The sequence below is a fragment of the Monodon monoceros genome, unplaced genomic scaffold (genome assembly GCF_005190385.1).
Source record: "Monodon monoceros isolate NGI ecotype Baffin Bay Population unplaced genomic scaffold, NGI_Narwhal_1 Super_Scaffold_11, whole genome shotgun sequence".
In the NCBI taxonomy this organism is placed as follows: Eukaryota; Metazoa; Chordata; class Mammalia; order Artiodactyla; family Monodontidae; genus Monodon; species Monodon monoceros.
In genome coordinates, this window is record NW_021703767.1 from 128860084 (window position 1) to 128882484 (window position 22401).

The 22401-nt window shown below is 41.2% G+C and overlaps 1 protein-coding gene across 3 annotated transcripts in view; it reads right to left on the reverse strand.

Moving 5' to 3' along the window:
• The window catches only part of TMEM108 (transmembrane protein 108), a 397442-nt gene that overhangs the window by 132584 nt on the left and 242457 nt on the right, over positions 1-22401 (reverse strand). For 2 of the 3 annotated variants that reach the window (XM_029215558.1, XM_029215556.1), the window contains one exon: positions 21622-21707. In XM_029215558.1, the coding sequence (XP_029071391.1) occupies positions 21622-21661 (40 nt within the window). In that variant the 5' untranslated portion in view covers positions 21662-21707. The remainder of the gene's footprint in view (positions 1-21621; positions 21708-22401) is intronic. The other variant, XM_029215557.1, reaches the window with a different exon arrangement.

Sequence of the window (22401 nt, forward strand, 5' to 3'; positions counted from 1 at the left end):
CCAGTGTTTCTGTCACAGAACTACTGTTCTTGTTTTATGTGATATTTGTTGGGTAAAACAGAAACCCCTGAAATAGATTGCTCTACATTCTATGTTTCTTTGAACACTGTACACAGGAATGGTGTCAGACCTCCTCGTTTAAGCTTCCCATTTCACAGATAAATGATCAGAGGCTCAGAGAGGTCTCTCCATCCACTCATTTAAATCTCAGTATGTCACAGCTCCTTGACCCTCCCATCTTCTGTTTCTCTTTCATTATATTCTCAACTCTCTTCCTCTTGATTTTACTCTCCATTTCTTCACAGAAATGTGAAATATCTGCTTAATGAACAAGGCTTCCTTATATACTGTTTCAAGAAAACTTGATCAGAACTTATGTCAGCAAAATCTAAAAGGAAAGTTATCTGCTGGGTCCCAATGTGAACTTTGAGTTAATGTATCATAAACTATGTTTAAAACACTATTTTTTCCTTACTATTCCATTACTAAAATTTTCCTTCAGTCCTTTCCAGAATAGCCACATAATTCCAGGAGGACACCATTAACACAGTCTGCGTGTGAACGGTGCCCCTATCGCTGTGAACTTCACATCCTGAATAACCTTAGATAATGGTCCTGTTTCCATTCATCTCACACACCCAGACTTTTTCAGCTCTTTTAATACTACCATAGCAGGGAGCTGAAACAAATCATGTTTTACTCTCCTTTCATCCTTCGCAACCTGTGAACAGCAGTATTTACTCCCACGAGTCTATCAAAACTTGAAATTAATGTGGTTCTGGTCACTCATTTATTTCAAGGTCACTTACATCAACAGATGATGGCAGTGATGGTACCAGAACTCCGTAACAGTGAAACAATGCTGCAGGAGTTACATAGCAACAGTGGTTGGAACTAGTTATTTCTAAAAACCATGCCTATTGCCTTTATTTTACTCTATACTACAGGCTGTCAGAAGAATTGAACGCTTGACAGGCTGTCTTGTTTCATTAGTTATACTTCTGCCTAGAGTTTTAAATGTAGAGCTTCAAAGAGATGACTAGTTGACTACCCAAGATTCACATTTCCCTCCCATAGTGTATACTTGTTTCTGGGAAGTGGCTGCACAGCTGTACACAGCATTTCCCAGTCCCCTTGCATCTATGCAAGGCCATATGACTAAATTGAGCTAATGGGATAGGAGTAGAAATTCATGTTTATTATTGTACTTCTAGGCAGAGGAGGACAGGTATCCAATATTTATCTCCCATTTGTGATGGTCTTAGAGGCCAGCATTTGAAGATAGTGGGATCATGAGATGGAAGAAGCCTGGGTTCCTGATTAAATCTTGGAGGAAAGCCACCCAACCAGAAACACCTACTTGGGAACTCTGGGTAAGTGAGAAACAAACCTTTGTTATGCTAGGCCATTGTGATCTTGGGGCAGTTTTTTACAGCAGATGACCTACACTGATTAAAACAATGAATACCTGTTGGTTGGTTGTACGAAATTCTTTTAAAGAGAAGAGACCTGTTATATCTTCTGCAGTACCTTCACAGCAAGTGCTTAATGAATGTCCAAGAAAATTTCTTCTGAAAAAGGATAACTTTCATCTGTCTTTCACAGGGAGTGTAAGATTTTTAAGATTTTGTCTGTTTGCTTTTTAAGGGATACATCCAGGATCTAGCACAGTGCCTGGCATATTTGTCTATTAATCTCTTTCAGCACCTGTTTGAGTCACATAATGGCTGGCTATGGACTGACTGAGATCCTAGGGAAGCTCACCGACCCACCAGGCATGCCAGCAGGACTATACAAATCAGACTAGACCTCTAATGAAGTAAAATAAACAAACGAAATCCAAGGGATTCTGGTTGCCATGATACACTATATGATTCTAGGCAAGCGGCTCAATGCCAAAGAATTCTCCTTTGAGAAATGAGAGTAAAAAGAAGAAAAACAGGAGACAAATTAGAGTTGAGAGAATTGAAATCATTTTAAAGCCACCGCACCCTTACAGTTAGAGATCACAATGATGGTCTGATACCTCAAGGAAGCATAATTTTTAAAGCTTAAAGATATATATCAAAAAAATTCATATAACCCCTATCTTATACCATATACAAAAATCAGCTCAAAATAAATTAAAGGCTTGAATGTAAGTCATGAAATCATAAAATTCCCATAAGAAAACATAAGGAAAAAGCTCCTTGACATCGGTCTTGGCAACGATTTTTTGGGGGGGATTTGAACCAAAAGCAAAGGCAACAAAAGCAAAAATAAACAAGTGGGACTATATCAAACCAAAAAGCTTCTACACAGTAAAGGAAGCCACAACAAAATGAAAAGGCAGCCCACCAAATGGGAGAAAATATTTGCAAATCATATATCTGATATAGGGTTAATATCCATAATATATAAAGAACTCAAATAGCTCAATAGCAAAAAACAAATGAAACAAAAAACATAAACAACAACAACAAACACTCTGATTAAAACATAGGCAGAGGAACTGAATAGACATTTCTCCAAAGAAGAAATACAAATGGCCAGTAAGTACAGAAAAGATGTTTAACATCGCTAATTATCAGAGAAATGCAAATCAAAACCACTGTGAGATATCACCTCACATCAATTAGAATGGCTGCCATCAAAAAGACAAGAAATAACAAGTACTGGCAAGGATATGGGAAAAAGAGAACCCTCGGGCATTGTTGGTGAGGATGTAAATATTGGTACAGCCACTATGGAAAACAGTATGAAGGTTCCTCAAAAATTAAAAATAGAACTACCATATGATCTAGCAATCCCACTTCTGGGTATATATCCAAAGAAAATAAAAACAGGATCTCAAGGAGATATCTGCATCACCATGTTCACTGCAGCATTATTCACAACACCCAAGATATGGAAACAACCTAAGTGTCTATCAGTGGATGAATGGATAAAGAAGGTGATTATACACACACACACACACACACACACACACACACACACACACAACTGAATACTATTCAGCCATGTGAAGAAGGACATCCTGCCATTTGTGATAATATGAATGGAAATTGAGGGCACTAAATTCAATGAAAAAAGACAGAGAAAGAGAAATACTGCATGATCTCATTTATATGTGGAATCTAAAAATGCTTAAGTCATAGGAACAGAGATTAAAATGGTGGTTACCAGGGGTGTGGGGGCAAAGGGGTGATATTGGTTAAAGAACACAAACTTCCACTTGTAAGATGAATAAGCTCTGAGAAACGAATGTACAGAATGGTGATTATGGTTAATACTGTATTTTATACTTGAAAGTTGCTAAGAGAATGAGTAGATCTTAAATATTCTCATCATTAAAAAGAAATAGTATATTATACGATGTAATGCTGGTGTTATTTAACACTATGGTGGTAATCATTTTGCAATATGTATGTGTATCAAATCAACACATTGTACACCTTAAACTTATACAGTTATACGTCAACTATATCTCAATAAACCTGGAAAAATACATGTAACTGCATTTTTCATAAAAGAGAAATTTCCTTTTCTTTTGAAAAAGTTTCCTACTGTATACATGATAATCACTTAAATTACTGTATTGTTCAAAGAATTTAAAAGCTCTTTATTCCTTAATGTGAAGAAAATTAATCACTACAAAATTAATTTAAAATGATGGTGCTTCCTATAGTGTTCCTAATCAGATAAATTCACCTCTGAAATGTCATCAGTTATGAAATAAAGATTTTCAGGGTTATCCTAGTGGCATCTAGTAGCCATGGCAACAACTAAGAATCAATGGCTGATGTCACTATTGTAGGAATCTCTGATGAACTTGAAAACTCATCACTAAGGTCTGCTGTTTCCTTGATTATGTTTTATTGATATAAACAATTTAGTACAATGAGCAGATCCACAGTGTTTTGACTTTTGGACTCAGCAAATTTAATACACTTTGTTATTCAACCGGAAGCCTGGGGCCCGTTTGATTCACTTTAGGCTTTTTATTTTCTTCTTACATTTCTTAGAACATCTTTGGCTTTTGATACACTCACAACCTCAAATTCCTGTTGAAATTCACCCCAACACTCCACTTGTGCAATTAGTAGACAGCCTTAATAGCTAAACAACAGGATTTTGCAAGGTATTTGCAAATCAATGGGATTTTTACAGTGCCATATGCTGGGCTTCTGGGGACTTTTACTCTATTATGAAAATTGTATTAAATAGCAAATAAAATATAATGACTTTAAACTGTCCACATCATTATGACTGTAATTACAGTCATAATGTAATGACTATAATTACATTACGGGATTAGGGGTTGCTTAAAAAATGTCTCCATCCTCTCAACTCTTAACTTTCCGTCTCCCGTTTTTCTTCCTCTTTTTCATCTCTTTCCCTAGCCTTCCACCACCCTGATCTCATTTCATATCTTCATAGTAACTCTGGACTCAACTATGACCACTTTTCTAATTCCTTGTACTCTGTCTGTTATCTGCATTTCTTCATTCTTTATTACTCTGGGATTCTAAGCTTCTTCAAAATATTTTTATCATCTCCCTTCTCCTCACTGGACTGTATCATCCTTCTTCTGGGGAAACAAAAGGCAAAATAGATTATTTCACTGGTCCCACAACCATATCTTGCATTTTTTTCTCTTGAAATACTGTAAATGCTGAAGGAAAATAAACTATATTGGATGGGCTTGGCAGTAAGGCACGGTAGCCCCTCAGCAATGAACCAGTGAGGATATGAAAGAAGAGCCAAGACTTGGCAGGAGGAGGAGCTGGAGAAAACCAAGCAGCTAGAGACAGCGTTGCTGTTGACAACGTGGGAAGTCCAACGGACGTGTCATATCTGACCTCACCCTGGACAGGCCATGAAAGCTCAGCTGTGGAGTTTAGGAACACCCAGAGAATCCAGGCCAAGTCGACTTCCCCGTCACAGTGCTGGGTGACCAGTCTGTTGGGGCAGGCCCTCAGTGCCGAGGACTTATGGAAAACAGAATCCAGTTCCCTAGGGGGAGATGCAGATGGGAGCTCAGTGGGTGAGGAGACCGCAAGTGAGCCCCTGGGACAGCAGCAGGGAAGGTGGGGGAGCGATGGCTGCTGTAGGATGCAGGAGGTGGCAGTAAAACGTCAGTTCACATCCTTCCTGCTCAGAGTATTCCCTACTCTGGTTTTTCCTCTACAACTCCTTCAAAGCTTTTCTGTAATTAACCATATGTGAGAGAAACCGTTTAAGGGCGAACATTCCCTCCCCTTAGCTGCTCCGATGCAGCCCAATAATTTACCATATTTATTTACTTCCTGAATCCCTTGTCACTCTCCAGTGCACAGTGGGGCTGTCCCATTACAATCTCTTCCTCTTATCACATCAGCTTGAACGAGGCTTAAGTGCCATGACTAGAATATCAGACTCAACACAAATTGTTAATGTTTCACTTGGCACCGTGAGGGCGATGTCATGTCACATTTATGCACGCTTCCTATGTGGCCTTTTCCACCTCGACCCTCCCAGGTCCATCTGGTACCCAGAATAAACAACTGGATGAGGAGGAGGACCTGCAGCACCCTGAAACACCTCTCATCAGCTGGTAGCCCCATCAGCAACCACACAAGGATGGGTGCAGTATCCTCTGAGGGCTGGATGAAGGCAAATCTAACTCAAGAAACAATTAAGCAGGTGTATACTGGGAACCGGATTTCTTTTCCCATTCTTTTTCACAGTTGCTATAATAATCTAAGACTTCTAAAAATACAGCCATAAGGATGGCACAACCAGAGCTTGCTAACTTGCTAACTAAGAAATAATTAGGCTAAATGAACTCCAGATTCATCAGCTTATAAAAGGAATGGCCCACTGCCTCCATCCTTTTCCCAAATCTTACCAAGCCAACTTGGGAGCTAATATCCTTATCCTACTACTGTTTGTTTTATTTCTTTAAACAGACTAGGGGCAGGAGGTGGGGACGACAAAAAGACCAACCACCTAATCTGCTAAAACAAAATGAGGCATATTGCAAGGGAAAGGTTGGAGGAGTTCATTGCCTGAAGTTGAAAAACTCCCAGAAGAAATACACAATCAGATGGCACAACTGTCCTCAGTGGGTTGTACGGTATTCCCAGTACAAGGACTGTGATTTAGATAAAATATGGGAGACTGTGGGTAAAGATTTTGGAGTATGAAGACCTGGGTCCAAGTTCCTGGTAGGATCTTGACCACAACACTTAGCTTCTTTGGGTTTCCATTTTATTTGTAGTAACATGGTGATAAAAATGATGCCCATCAACAGGGTTGTCAGGATGATGAAAGGCATATCAGATGAGAAAACACTTTGTGAAGTATAAATGGCTTGTTTTCATTAGTCACCTTTGGTTGTAGTGCTGGTTTTAGGGACTAATCACTGCCTTGCTCCAAGTTGGGAACCCAGTAAAACATACACAGAGGAGTCAGAAGTTGAATCAAAACGTCATCTTTATTACTATTAAGTTGGACTTAAGAACACGGCTTGACCTGTGGCTTCTTCTTATATTCTAAAACATACTATTTTCTTTTTATCTTCTATACCTGTCTTCTTGATTATACTATAAGCTTCTGGAGAGTGGATTATGCCTTGTGCCTCTTTGTAGCCCTAGAATTTTCCCCAGAGCCATATGTGCAGCAGGTGCTCTGTCTGATAAGGAGTCATGATGAACCACTTTTGTACTCCAGTTCTCTGTGTGAAGCCGCCCTCTCCACTAGCCTGGAGTTTGTGGAGAGAAGGGCTCACATCTTTTCACTCCCAGTGCCTAGCACAATGCCTAGGAGTGAAATACATAGTAGGTTCTTTATGAAAGTGAGTTGAAAGATAATGAAAACAGAAGGATACCAAATGATCTACCCAGGGGTTGTAGAGAGGGATTTAAAGTAGGGATGTCTTCTAAAAATTCCATTCTTTTTTTTCAGTACGCGGGCCTCTCACTGTTGTGGCCTCTCCCGTTGTGGAGCACAGGCTCTGGACGCGCAGGCTCAGCGGTCATGGCTCACGGGCCCAGCCGCTCCGCGGCATGTGGGATCCTCCCGGACCGCGGCACAAACCCGTGTCCCCTGCATCGGCAGGCGGACTCTCAACCACTGCGCCGCCAGGGAAGCCCCTAAAAATTCCATTCTTGATAGTTCATTCATTTGGAAAAAGCTCTACCTGAAAATTGTTTGTGATTTAAGAATTTATGTGAGATAGTTTTCCTCAAGACAAACTTTAGCCTTTGTCTGCTCATCAGGCCCCTTGCCTATCTGGCCATCTGTGCTCTGGATATCTCAATTAGAGTTACTCTGCTAATGTTCTTAGCAGAGAAGAACGGTCACTTCATAATTAACTTAGAGCCATGAGAGAAGCCTGTGACATCTGATGACCCTTGTTCTCCCAAGGGATGCATGCAACATGAAAGTTTCCTTTGGGGTCACTGGTGGAATCAGCTCACGGCATGATACCCAGGCCTCCTGGACAAGTGTAGGAAAGCTGTGAGAAATAACTCGTCTGCCCCTGCATCATTAAGCTTCTTGGGAACTGAGGGACACGCAGGGCTGCCAGGTCAGGATTGCAGCAGAGGTCAGGATGAGATGGATACAGAGGGGCTGAGGATCTCAAAACATGCTTTGGAGGAGGGACGCTCATTAGTTCAGGGCCTTGTGGAGGATATGAGGAAAGAAGCCTTCCTGGACTGATAAACTCTCAATGCTTCCATGGCTCACTGTCACAGCTACCCAAGCAGGGCTGCTCGAGAGTCAGGCCCTCTGCTTTATGTGATGTTCTCTGTTTTATAAGCCCCGAGGAGCTCCAAGAGCCTGATGCTACTCGCTTCGAGAGAGGCTCACATGTGTGCTTTGTGTTCAACCCTGGAGTACACGTTCTCTGTGGGCAGTGTGAGAATCCCCTGACCTTGCCCTTCTTCCAGAACAACTCAAAATAAAACAACTTCACTTAAAGGGATTTACTAACTCCTATCTCTTAACATGATGGCCAGAGACTGATGGGCTAGAGGCACAGTCATTTATCCTGGACCAAGGCCCTGGTGTTCTGCCTCAGTGGGCCCCACCCACCAGGCTCCATACCACGGGGCTGATGGAGGGCAGGAAGGGCAGAGGAACTTCAAAACCAACAGCCAGATGTCACTGATACAGACTCACGCAGCCATGAGCCTCGTGCGGCACTGTGTGCCTGAAATGTTGCTAGTGACTGAGGACCTGAATTTTAAAGTTTTATTCATTTTTAACTAAACTTAAAAACTGATAACAAATTCAATTGTTAGAAAAGTTTTTAAGTATGTGAATCTAATTTTTCAACTGTATATTTCATGATATCTAAATGCCAATCAAGTATTTCTGATGAAAATTCAGTGTCCAAATTGAGATGTGCTGTAAGTGTAAATTATATATGGGGTTTCAAAGACCCGGTATGAAAGCAAGCAAGCAAAATACTTCACTAATAATTTATAAAATATTGATTACATGTTGAAATGATAATATTTTAGATATACTGGGTTAAATAAAATACATTACTAAAATTAATTTCACCTATTTCTTCCCACTTTTTCTAATGTGGCTACTGGAAAATATAAAATTGTGACTTACGTTCTCTATGTCTATCAGACAGTACTAATCTAGACCATAACTCCACCCCCTTTCAACATGGGTCTCACCTGACAATATGAACCACCCAAGAAACCTGCCCATTGGTCCTCTGTCTGGTTCATTCTGTTTTAATGCCATTTTTGTTGGGGGACTTTCATGAGCTGGGCACTGTTCAATGCTGGAAATACAGCATGTTGGCATGTAGCTGACATTCCAAGGGGAGATGTAGGCAATGCAAAAAACAAGGCAAGGAACATGTCAGATGGCTCCATGTGCTATGCAAGACTTAAACCAGGGTAACCTGATGGAGAGAGCCTGGGTGGAGAGGAAGCTGCTGGGAGGAGGTCAGGGGGCCACGCCCCAAGCAGCAGGGAGCCAGTCATGCCAGGTTGTTGGAATACTTGAGGAAGGAAGAGAAAATCAGTGTGACTGGAGCACAAGGCAAGGTGGAGGGTGGTGGAAGGAGAGCCTGGAGTGAGCACTGCACCTGGCTCCGTGGACCCATGTTTGAGCCTCTGCCCTCACATCAACCAGGCTTGCATCTTGGACAAGTTACTTATCCTCTCAGGATGGCATCCACTGCTTCATCTGTCAAATGGGGTGACAATTACTAAAGGATCTTCCATTCAGCTCTGAAAGTATATGCTTTTATGACTCTTCCATATATTCCAGGGAATAAAATCTTGTCGTGGAAAATGGAAGAAAAAGCAAGCAAGTGGAAACATCCTGACTGCTAATCTCTTTCTAGATTTAGCAACTGCTTATGTGATGCCTCCTCTTTCTCTTCCTCTCCTCCTCCTTTTTTTTTTTAAAGAAAATGAACTTTATTTGACATCAAGCCAACTCATTTTCATGTAGCATCAGAAGGTAAACTTCTAAATTCCCTGGTGTACACACACAAGTTTTTCTCTAAAACCTGGATCAGCTTCCTCACAAGAACAATTAGACGTTCTGCATAAAGGCTGCCCTCCTTCCTTTATAATTATACTACAATTCTCTCAGAAGTCTATAAATAATTTCCTAGTTTTTAGAACTTTATATTTTTGAAGCATCTGTTGATTGGGGAAATCTGGATCCTCAGACTGGCAATGACTCTTGCCAAAGTTCCACCTATGGGAAAACATTCCCAAGAAGACCACATGTGTAAGAGCCACATCTCCAGGGAAAGATTAAAATACCTGGTCCCTCTCATTTATCATCCCAATTTAATCATGCACAGGAGAAGCCCATGGGGCCACATCTGGGGGGATTTCAATTACACCTCTAACCACAGACACCTTCATCACCAGCCCTTCGCCAGTCACCTCCAGCCCTCAGCTGGGACTCCAGACAGGTTCTCAAAGAAGGAGACTTAGCAGGAGGACTCGTAGGGGAAAGGACAGAGATGTAATAGTTTGCATTTGTAATATGATGTGTAAGAATGAGAACAAGGTCCTAGAGATAAAAGAGAGATGAAGTTTTACTTTAATTCCAGAGAAATGGGAGGAGTAGGGGAAGGGGTGATAATGGTGGTGAAATAATAACAATCCAAAATTTATAGCTCTGTTCCAAATGTTTTGCATGTCTCAGTGTATTAAATGTGATAACATGCATGCCACTAATTTAAAGTGCTTAAACGGTGCCTGGCACATGCACTGACCCACCGATCAGGGAATAGGATGCTCCAGCTCTGTCACCCATGATGGGGACAAGGCCAAGGTGTGACCTGCACTCTTACCAGAGTTCACAGGGGAAACTAAGCCCAAGCCAGCCTCTGTGGGGCTTTGTTGGATAAGGCACCCTGGTGGGGCCTCCTTCCCTTTCCAGGCCCACTCCCTATGCCCCTGTTGGTTTCCTGGGAATGTTTCCCAACAAGTCACTTCTTAGGAGTCAAGGTCTGCTTCCAGGGAGCCTGACCAAAGACACTTGCCAAAAGAGAAATTGAATGTCCTAACAATATGAGACCAACTTTTTGGGTGAAATATGGTACATTTTTTCCCTACGGAATTTCTATGGCTAAGCTATTTAAATAAATAGTATGCTTTATTTCTTAGCTCAATTATTTTGCAGTTACCACAGGTCAGAATAACAATAACATATCAAAGACATACTGTGACTATATTTGTCTGAGCCTCCTTTGTGAGTGCTGCTTAGATGAGACCTCAGGTGTTCAGACAAGAAAGCTGCCCAGCCACTTGGGCTTCTTTCAGACTGGCACTCCCCCAACCTCAGAGGCTGTCCAGGCCTCATAATGGCCTCCAGGCCGGAGCTGGAGTCTTAATTATCACCATCTCTGTTCCAGTGCCCCACTCTAGAGCTTCCAACCCTCCCTTCCCATCATCTCCCACTGCAACCCAGGATGCCGGGGCATGACCTAGCAGGCACTTGGGGCACGATACTGGTCCTCCATCGAGGTGACTCAAGGACTCTGGCTTTTGGGAAAAGTGGGTATGCTCTCATTTCTTCATCTAACCAAGGAATTTCAAAGTAAACTGTAGCATCTTTTCATCTCAGAGGGCTCTGGGCTCTCTCCTGAGCCACCTTATAATTAGCAGACCCACAGCTGCCAGCACAGAGCCTGGGCTCTGCCCCGTGGGGAGACAGTTGTCTGACTTTGAGAGAACATCGCAGGGAAATCATTAAAGCCCTTATGCTCAGTGTTAACCAGACTCACTCATCACAGTTCAGGGGAATCTAATTCTTGCCTCTTCTCATCAAACACTGAACAATTATGTACCCAGCACTGGCATTCATTGGCAAGGTCAGGAAACACAGCTTGTGCACCAACTCTATACAGCACGGGAATCACGGCTAGAGCTCCTCCTGCCCTAGGGGCTCACCCTCAGCGTGCATCTCACACCCCCTGAAGCTCATAGCCCTACAGCACTCAGTTTCTGCAAACCTTTCCTGGGAACTTTTACACCAGCTCAATTCACTGCTTTTGTTTGTTTGTTTTTGCTCTTGTTTTTTAAACACTTAGCCCTCTAACCACCACTAGCTACAGCCCTCTCTTGCCCTCACTTTATGGAAAACGTCTCCAAAAAGCTGTATAAACTCATAAGCTCACTAGTTCCATTTCCTCATACCCTGCTCCTCAACCCACATCCACCACTTCCTGAGCACATATTCTGAACTGGGCACTGTGCTAAGTGCTCAATATACTTATATTTCCAAATCAATGAAGTATAGCAATATCATGCTCTATTTGGTTGAGGGGTGGTCCCTCAAAAGTTCTATCTATGTCCTAACCCAGAAACCTGTTAATGAGACCTTATTTGGAAAAAGTATTTTTGCAGATGTAATGAAGTTAAGCATATTTGAGATAAGATCATGCTGGATCCAAGTGGGCCCTAAATCCAATGACAAGTGTCCTTACAAGAGACACACACAAGAGAGACACAGGGATAAGAGGGAAGGCCATGTGAAGACAAAGGCAGAGTTTGGAATGATGCAGCCATGAACCAAGGAACATCTCGGAAGCACCAGAATAGAAGAGTCAAGGAAAGATTCTCCCTTGGAGCCTTTGAGGGCAGTGTACCTCTGCTGACACCTTGATTTCAGACTTCTGGCCCCCATAACTGTGAGAGAAAAAAAGTTCTATTGTTTTAAGGCACCAAGTTTGTGCTAATTTGATACGGCAGCCATAGGGAGCTTTTTATAGATGGGGAAACTGATGAAGATGCTGGGGGGGTGGGCGGAGTAATATGACTGGCCACAGCTCACAGGGCACCCTGATATCCTGAGTGATATGCTGGTGTAGCCAGATCAAAGACAAGAAATTAACTTTTGAGGAGCTGTCAGGATACCTGCAGCAGACAAAGGATTTATGCCCTGCAGGAGAAAATTTTAGAAACTTCTGAAGGGGAAGAGCAAAGAGAAGAGAAAATCTGGTGATGGAGACGAACCAAAGGAAAGGAAGGGGAAATGGGTGAACAGGAGAGGGAGACACGAAAGGAGAGCTGGCAAAGGCAATGTGGCTTAGGTTTGGGGAGCTTCTTGGATTCTAGCCTAAAGAATCTCCAGTGTCCATCACATTTGTAAAGGCAATGATTAAACTGTTCAGAAAACGTCCACTGAAGATTTGTTACAAGCCAACATGAATCTGCTGGGAAAAAAATCCCTTTTCTTCATTTAAAAAATTCTGCTCCAACTTCTCTCGTTTAGAACAATTTTCAGAATTTTATCAGATCCTGATAAGCCAGAAAACCCTTTGTTAGAGTAGCTCCCGTTGAGGTTTACATGCATTAATGAGTGTTCTACTAAATTGGAAGCTGGGCGGGAACATGCTCTACTGTCTTTCACATTTCCTTTTTAAAATTTTTAAATGAGATTTACTAAACAATAGTATAATTTAACAACAAAAGGAATACTTAAGTTATTTAAGGAAATACTTATGTTATTTAAGGACAGTAGTAAAACAATAACCCATGTTTGGAAGGCATTTTACAACTTACAAAATGTTGTTATACTCTGATCATTTAACTCTCACAACAATCCTCAAGGTAGATATACTCATCATCTGTGTACTGCAGTTAAGGAAAACGAGGCAGCTCTGGGGTTACCTATTCTGTGCAAAGTCACATAACTACTAAGAGAAGACGTGAGCGCTCAAAGTACATTCTTTAAATCCAAATTCTGTGCTCTCTCCCACCGTATGTTTAAGCAAAAGTACTTTCATATAGAAAATTGAATTTACTCATTAAGAGTTAACATTTAAATTTGCATAAGTCAACAGCTCTATATGTGAGCATGACTTCCCTCACCTACGTTCCTGCCAACTATGTAATGGAATACACTGGAAAGTCATAAAATTGAGTTTCTTTAAAATATTTTATTCCTCAGTCTTCATTGACATTGCTTACAATGAAAATGCCTTACTAATGTTTGGTTACTCTGCATAAGAGAGTTGTTGACTTAATGCAAATTTAAAAATCACAATTTAAAATGTGAAAGACATTAAATCAACATGACACCTTTAAGGGCCCAGTATGCACAGATTTCCTGGGTTAATGTCACACTTCAAAGTGTTACCTCCTCAATTTTTCTGTGTGAATGACTTAACCTTCAGAACCAAAGAGACCCGTTCTCCCTAAGAGAAAATATGCATAGTAAAAGAAAATCCAGCCTCAAATTCTTTTTTTTTTGTTTTTGTTTTTGCAGTACGCGGGCCTCTCACTGTTGTGGCCTCTCCCGTTGTGGAGCACAGGCTCCAGACAAGCAGGCTCAGCGGCCATGGCTCACGGGCCCAGCCACTCCGTGGCATGTGGGATCCTCCTGGACCGGGGCACGAACCTGTGTCCCCTGCATCGGCAGGCAGACTCTCAACCACTGTGCCACCAGGGAAGCCCTTGTGCCTTTCTTAAAACAGAGTAAAAATTAACTTCCAGTGTATCCTGAGGAGTAACTGAAACTTCAAGTTCTAACAGTTCTAACCCTGCAACACTGTGATTCTGCTGGTTCTCTTCCTGACATCTTCTCTCCTCCTCTTCCTTCCCAACTGACCCTGATTTTGTTCCAAGATCCATTTCACCACTAGGCAGCTCAAGTGAGGCAGGGAAGCTGAAAGCATCTTTGGCTCCAGGACAGCCCTTCTTTAGTCTAAGACAGTGATTCTCAAAGTGTGGTCCCTGGACCAAAGCTTCAGCATCACTGAAAATTTAGAAATACAAATTATCGTCCCCATCCCAGATCTACTGAATCAGAAATTCCAGGCATAGTGCCCAGCAATCTGTATTTAAACAAGCCTTCTAGGTGATTCTGTTGCATGGTTATCACTGCTATAAGCCAGTGATTCTCAACCCTGCTTGCACATTAGAATCACCTGATGCCCAGGCCCCATGCTCCCTATCCCCTCTTCCAAAGATTCTAATTGATCTGTGGTGGGTCTGGACAAGGGGATTTGTTAAAAGCTCTCCAGGTGGTTCTAATGTACATCAAAGTTTGAGAAACACTGATGAAAGCCAATCAGAGTAATCCAGTCTAAAATACTGAATTGCAGTTGGGATGAAATGGATGCCTCCCATTTCCATAATGCTGACTGGAGACCGAACATGTCATTACCATTATTATAGCCACTGGTGGTAGCACTTTGCTGTTTGCTACTAAATGGAGCATGCTCTTTTACTTTCATGGCCTCCGGAGTGATAGATTTGCAAGGGGTGGAGGACAGACAGTCCAACAGCTGTTTGGCAGTGGAGGCATGCTCAATTGGCATGTTTTGTACGGAAAGAGGTGAAAATCATTTAGATAAGAATTCGTGGCAAACCAGGATTTGAACCCAAGTAGTCTTAATCCAGAATCTGAGCTCTTAACTGTGGCTGCCACAGTGTCACTCCACATGGAGGTTATGGCCAGGCACCTTCAGTGAGAGAGGGAAGCACCTTCAATGGTGGTGGAGGAAATGAAAATTCTTCATTTCATATGCAAACATAATGCAATATCTTTATAACTGCCTGTAACATTGGAAAGAGCTTACATTTCTGGATTTAGTTCTTGTTTGGACATAAATTCCATGTCAGTTATGATTCATACCACCTCTCCCTCCTTAATTTCAGGGAAAACTTCCTCTCACTTCTCAGGAAAAACAAACCATGAAGACAGTGGTTCTTTATGGTCTCATGACCTCTTTATACTCTTAAAAATTGAGGACCACAAAGAGCCTTTGTTTATATGGGTTATATCTACTAATATTTAGTATACTAAAAGTTAAAGCTGAGAAACAAAAAATTAATCCATTAAAACAACAATAAACTCATTACATGTTAACAAATAACATTTTAAATAAAATATAACCATAATTTCTAAAACAAAAATATAGTGAGAAGGGTGTCATTGTTTTAACTTTTGTAAATCTCCTTAATATCTGGCTTATGAAAGACAGCTAGTTGGATCTCACATCACCTACTGCATTCAATCTGTTGCAATATAGTTGAAGGCTATAAATCATAAAGATATTGCAGTTGGGACTTCCCTGGTGGCACAGTGGTTAAGAATCCACCTGCTAATGCAGGGGATACGGGTTCGAGTCCTGGTCCGGGAAGATCCCACATGCTGCGGAGCAACTAAGTCCGCGTGCCACAACTACTGAAGCCCGCACGCCTAGATCCTGTGCTCTGCAGCAAGAGAAATCACTGCAATAAGAAGCCCACGCACCACAACGAAGAGTAGCCCCTGCTCGCCTCAACTAGAGAAAGCCTGCCTGCAGCAGCGAAGACCCAACACAGCCAAAAATCAAAATAAATAAATAAATTAATTTTTAAAAATTCACCTCTAAAAAAAAAAAAAACATAATGTAGTTGGAAAAGGAGAGCCTCACAGACTTCCTGAAAAGGTCTCAGGGGTCCTGAGAGGTTCTTGGACCACACTAGGAGAACTGTTGTTCCTGGTAATGCAAAGCCATTGAAAGATCATCAGCAGAGGACAAGCTGCTATTCTGTGGCAATGTTAGGGTGAATTAGAAGGAGGAGGACTGAGATTAGGGCAGCAAGAAGGAAAACTATTAAAAGGGTTCAGGCAAGACCACAGGAAGCCCTTCACTGAACAGAGACAATGTGGATGCAGAGAAATGTATTCACAACAAGTTAGAGTCCATGGGAGCTGGTATCCAACTGCATCCAGGTTGAAACAGAGAACAAATCGAGATGACTTTAGCTATTCAGGGATAGAAATCCAGGAGGATGGTGATGATAAGGGTATAAATAGGGCATAATAAGATCATTTCTGGTTTAAGTTGGCCAAAGAGGCAAGAGATAAGCCAGAAAGAGAAATGAAGATTCAAGACCATTGACTCAAGGAGATTCAGAGAAATGGACAGGCCCTGGGAAACTTATCTGTTTAAACTGCTATACTCAATATGGTTTAAAATGACACCAACACAGCATTTGCCTTGAGAAGGTAAAATTAATTTCTTTAAGAATGCAAATATCCCTGAAAGTTATGGAGAAGCTCCCTAGCCAATGAAGCATACCTTGGCATTAATTAATTTAGATTGCTTTCTACCTTAATGAATACATGAGAAATTCAGATCACAGACCAGAGTAGGGTAGCTGGTCTGGGTAGGTACCATGGTGGGACTCTGGGTCTACTATGGGATAAGGATAAGCATGGAGGAAAAAGAGAGGGAAAATGTTAATCCCCTGTGGAAGATATTACTATGTGGATATTTCTAGTTTAAGAAGTGACTGGAGGGACGAATAAAGTCACTGGGTAGCTGGTTGGCAAAAAGTGCTAGTTAGAGCTAAAAAAGCACCAAAGACATTTTGCTCACTGTAAAGGATATTTAGGGGCTTCTGCCCAGTTCCAGAGATCAGATGAGATGCAGATCATCCCATTAGAAATGAACTCCATTCTCAACCAGCTTCTCATTATGCCTGAAAGAGTCTAGAGAGTTGAGTAATATGGATTTTGTGGTGTGTGTGCATAATTCAAGTCTGAGACAGATGCAATCCCCATGGGCCAGGTAAAGAGGGCAAAAAAGGTGATATCTTTTACCTTCTAAATTCTACAGGTTAGGGGCCCAAACTACAGCAGGAGTTCTCTTTCTCTTCCACCTTCTGAGTAACAGGGACCCATGAACAGTTCTCTGGATTGAGCAAAGGATTACTTTTTTGTATGGTCACCACAGTTCAGTATATTTCGAGGATGCAAGAACAAGCAAGATGTGCCAATAATACAGAGTATGAATTAAGAATATAGATGCCTGGGTGTAGAGCAAATACTTAACTTACTAAACATAATTGCTCCTTAACTCTGAGTAAGTATCCAAACAACTTTGACTTAAATAGATATTAGTATATAAAAACTTATGTTCATGAGCTCAGAAGGATTGTCTTGGTCTTCTTAAAAATGAAGTAACGTAACAAATTTCCAGTACACAGCACCCAGACAAAGACCAAATCTGTCAACTCAGGACTCAGCGCCTCTCCAGTAATGTCACGTTCTTCAGCATTTGTGATGATGCTACTTATTATCCATTATTACTTTTAAAACAAATTGTGACATGGCCTGGGAAAGGCAGCCTTGATCGTGTCAACTCCTTCCTCTGTAGAATGAGATCAATGATAATTAATGTCCTGCTTGCCTAATAAGGTTTGTAAGGATCAAATTCTGTAAAAATGTCATTGACAGACAAATGGATAAAGAAGATGTGGCACATATATACAATGGAATATTACTCAGCCATAAAAGGAACAAAATTGGGTCACTTGTAGAGACGTGGATGGACCTAGAGACTGTCATACAGAGTGAAGTAAGTCAGAAAGAGAAAAACAAATATCATATATTAATGCATATATGTGGAATCTAGAAAAATGGTGCAGATGAACTGGTTTGCAAGGCAGAAGTAGAGACACAGATGTAGAGAACAAACGTACGTACACCAAGGGGGGAAAGCGGGTGGTGGGTGGTGGTGATGGTGGGATGAATTGGGAGATTGGGATTGACAATATATATACTAATATGTATAAAATAGATAACTAATAAGAACCTGCCATATAAAAAACTAAAATTCAAAAAGAAATTCTGTAAAAATGTTTTGTGACCCAAATGTCAGTTACAGCTGAGCTCCTAGAGAGGCTGTATCCTTCTCTTGCAGACAGGAAGGCCCAATAAGGGAACAGGCATTTACTGTAGTTCTTCTATATACCATGGTGGTCATATCCCATTTTATATATGAGGCACATGGAGAGTAAGTAACTTACCTAACATAAACTACCAACTAAGTGGTAGGGATAGGATTTGAACACTGGTTGGCAGCTCAAAAACCCAGATATTCCTGGCACTAGCTTCACACCTACTTTATTACTTAGGTCTAAAAAGGAAAAACGAATGCAGCATTTGTTTTTTACATAATCACGAAGGTTCTCATCACCACCTTCATCCTCAAGCTCTTAGTCATTCCAAGGTATTGTTTAAAATGTGTTAAACCTTCCCAAAGGGCTAAAGCTGGCAGGATGAAGTACTCAGTATTGCACTGTGGGATGAAGACCAAGAAATAAAATAAAGGCAGAGACAGTCAGTTGTAATAAAAGTAAAATATTAAACCCTCAACTGCCCTGCCTGCCAAAGACTGCATCCCTCAAGCACACAAAAGCCTCAATGACTGGTGATTGTGATGTACTGACCCAGAAAGAGCTTGGATTTTTTTTTCAGCCTTACCTGACACCACTAATAGGATGCAAACTTTGCCCATCATGGGTTAGAACCACCCCTGTCTAGCCATAGGGGCCACACTGCTCATTTTTTCTGTGTGTGGTGGAGACACCAGGCAGGATAAAAAAAAATGGACATGAACAAAGAGGTCTGAGAGACCTGGCTATGAATTCCAACCTCATCACTCACCACCTGGTCACCCTCGGCCGGTCCTTAACTCACTCATTGCTAACACTTTTTCATATTGGTGCATTTACCTCTGGAGTGAGTGAGATGGTGCACGTGAGCTGATCAGCAGAGGTCTGGGAACACAGTAGGCACTCCAGAGGGAGGAGTTTCTCTGATGAGCCTCATGGACTGGCTCATGTCCACTAGGAAGTGCTTGACTTTTTTTCTTGTTAAACAGATACTCTCTGGTAGACTAAAGATGATTACAAATTTCTACTACTCTTGCCTTTGAGAGGTGGAGTCCAATCCCTCTCCCCTTGGGTCAGGGTTGGTCTTAGTGACTTCTTCCGCCAATACAATGTGGCTGAAGTATTGTTCTGGGATTTCCAAGCCTAATTCTTAAGAAGCTTGTAGGTTTTGCCCAGGCCTCAAAGCCGTGAGGTGCCATGTATAAGGTATGACCACCCTGAGGCCACTATTGCTGTGAGGAAGCCCCACTTTGTCCTGTGAAAAGGCCTGAGGGAAAAAAGCCCCAGCTCTTGGAGTTATTCTAGCCCAGATCCCAGCTACTGTGGAGCAGAGAGTCTGCCAACCCCTCATCAAACTGCAGATACGTAAGCAAAATAAATGATTGCTGCTGTTTTAAGCTACAAAGTTTTGGGGTGATTTGTTATGCAACAAAAGATACAGAACACTCTGTCCCCCCTCCAAATTAAAATCAGTTTGCTGAGTCACATACAGTAACATAATAAGTTTATGTTGACTCTATAGTTCTCAAGTCAGTTTTAGACACTGAAAAACCATTTTGTTTGTGGACAATGTTAATCCAGGCATAAGTGAACAATTGGCTGACCAATGACATATATGATATTGTTTGTGTATGTATGCCAGAGTTTAAGTTATCTAGGACTTTACTAAATATCTAACTCATCTCATGAAAAAAAATGCTATAAATAACAGCCTGTCATCTCAGATGAACTTATGAAAACCACTCTCTGAAGTCAGACTAATTGATCTATTGCCAAGTGCTTCACCCTTTCAGCTGTGTACAAAGCTGGGCTCCAGCCCACAATCAGCTACCTAGTAATCAGTGTGGTTTATTGAAGGCCACTACCTACCTCCTAATTTGGGTTGCTTGCGTTTCTAGGCAAGCTTGCAAACAATGAAAAGTGTTAAGACAAGGTTAGTTTCTGCAGCTATCCAGATAGTGTTTGAGGAAAATCTCTTCAGCTTTCCAATATGTTGGACCTGGGAGGATGGGCACTTGTTATAGAATAAGACTGGACTCTAAACCACAGAATACTTCTCTGATGCCTTTCAGATAATATATGACCTTATAACATTATGCACACTCTGGGGCATACAATCAGCACAGGTGAATTCAACAAGCATTCTGCTGCCTTCTAAATCTACTATGCTCTTTTTCGTTTCTTGTTTCTTTTGCCTGTAAAACCTGCCTTGCCTTCTTGAGGGTATATCTGTGTGAGTGTGTGTGTGTGTGTGTGTGTGTGTGTGTGTGTGTGTGTAAAATCCTATTTATCCTTCAAATGTTCCCTATCCCATCAAGGCAGAATTAATCATTTCTTGATGACACTGCTTCTTCAATCTGTAAAGCCTTTTCTCTAACAAGCAAGCTTATCATTAAAAAAAAAAAAAAAAAGGCAACAAACCCTATAGAATACATGGAGAAAGCATATGAGAGAGTCCCTATAACTCTTGGCGATGTTCCATCAGGCTGAAATCAGGCTGACGTGATCTGTGTTTCAGGGATTAGAATTCAATAGCAAAAATGAGTCAATTAAAACACCCAACCAGAATGCTGTCTGTAGATAAAGTGCTTTGCACTGGGGGCACAACATAATGTGAATTGCTAAATTCTAAGGGCTGACTGGTGATTTGCATCTCAATCTATTTTCATGTTATTTCCTTGGCAAAAGTTAACAAGGAGCCACTCAGCCTAGGAAAGATAGGTCCTCTACCTCAGCAAGAATTAGACAAGCACGGTGAATTTCAAGTTTTCCCAACTCAATGCCTTTGGTTTGACCCGGAGTGAGCAACGTCTGTTGTCCCAAATGTGTCAATCTGAACATCAAACCCACCAACTGGTACTGGATTTTACATTCATTCAGTGACAATCCAATCCCAAAGACTACACACTCCCTATATGGCAACTGGCACTTTGTGGCACAATACACAAAACACAACAACCTGCAGAGAAAATCAGGATCGAACACTTCATTCTACCACCAAACCTAAACAAACCACATTTTCACCACTCATTATCTAAGAACATGCAGAACTATGCAAAACATTCCAAGTCAAAGGCTGTACAGTCACTGAATGGTAATAGGTTATATGTGACTAAATCCCACAGCCTACCATTCCCTCTTCATGAGGAGCCCAGAGGGGATCATACCAGAACCCCCTTCATTCTGCCACAAAACCAAGAGTAATAACGTTGTTGACACTCATTTTCAAATTGACTGTGCTTAACATGCCAATTTAGAATTATCATAACGAAGTCTACAGTAATTATGTACAGTAACTGAAGCCCAAGGCAATAGAATGACTTAATGCTTGATATTTCAAGTACCTAGATGAAGCAGAGGGAAAATGTATTGTCCTTCACTGACCAAACCCTGGTCTTCCTCCAGAAGGTGTGTAAGTTTCTGGCACTGGGCAAACAATAACATTGATCTATTCTAGGAAAGAAGAAATGTGACATCAACTTACTTAACAGTTGGCAATAGAGGGCCTGTAAACTTCTCTTCATGGTATCATCTGGTCCTGCTTGTCCTCCAGTTTATTCATGATTCTGTCTAGGAAATTGGGAGAAGAAAATTGTTACATCTGGGAAACAGAATTCAAGTCAAGAATCAGAAAGAACTCCACTCAATATGATCCTGGTTGTAAAGCCCAAAATACCTGATTTGAAGAGAAAAATTCTTGGAGTGAATATACCATAGTACAGTCTATGTTATAAAACTACCAATTAATCAATTAGATTCTGAAACTACATACACCACTCATATGGGCAACTAGAGGGTGAGAATCTGGCTTTGGAACTTTTGAGGACTTCTAATTCTTCTCCCTTGCATCTCTAGTCTTGAAACAGGAGAAACAAGAAACTTCTAATCTCAGTTCTGTTATTGTGCTCACCAAACAAAACACCCCAAAAGCATCACCAATTTGAAACTGTATTATATTAAATAACTTTTCTATTATTTTCTGATTATAAAAGATACCTCCAGTGAAGAACATCTGGAAAATACAGCTAAACAAAATATAGATAAGGGTGTACAAGAAACTACAAACTACCTATCTCTTCAGCCTTTCGTGTGTATACTTCTACTGGTCTGCTTTGCTTTATGTATTATACATTCTAATTTTTCTCCCTAGCAGTAGTGACATCTTCCGTGCTGTTACTGTACTTTACTACTTTTCTTCTTTTCTTTTTTTTTTTTTTGGCCATGCCGCTCGGCTTGCGCGATCTTAGTTCCCTGAACCCAGGCC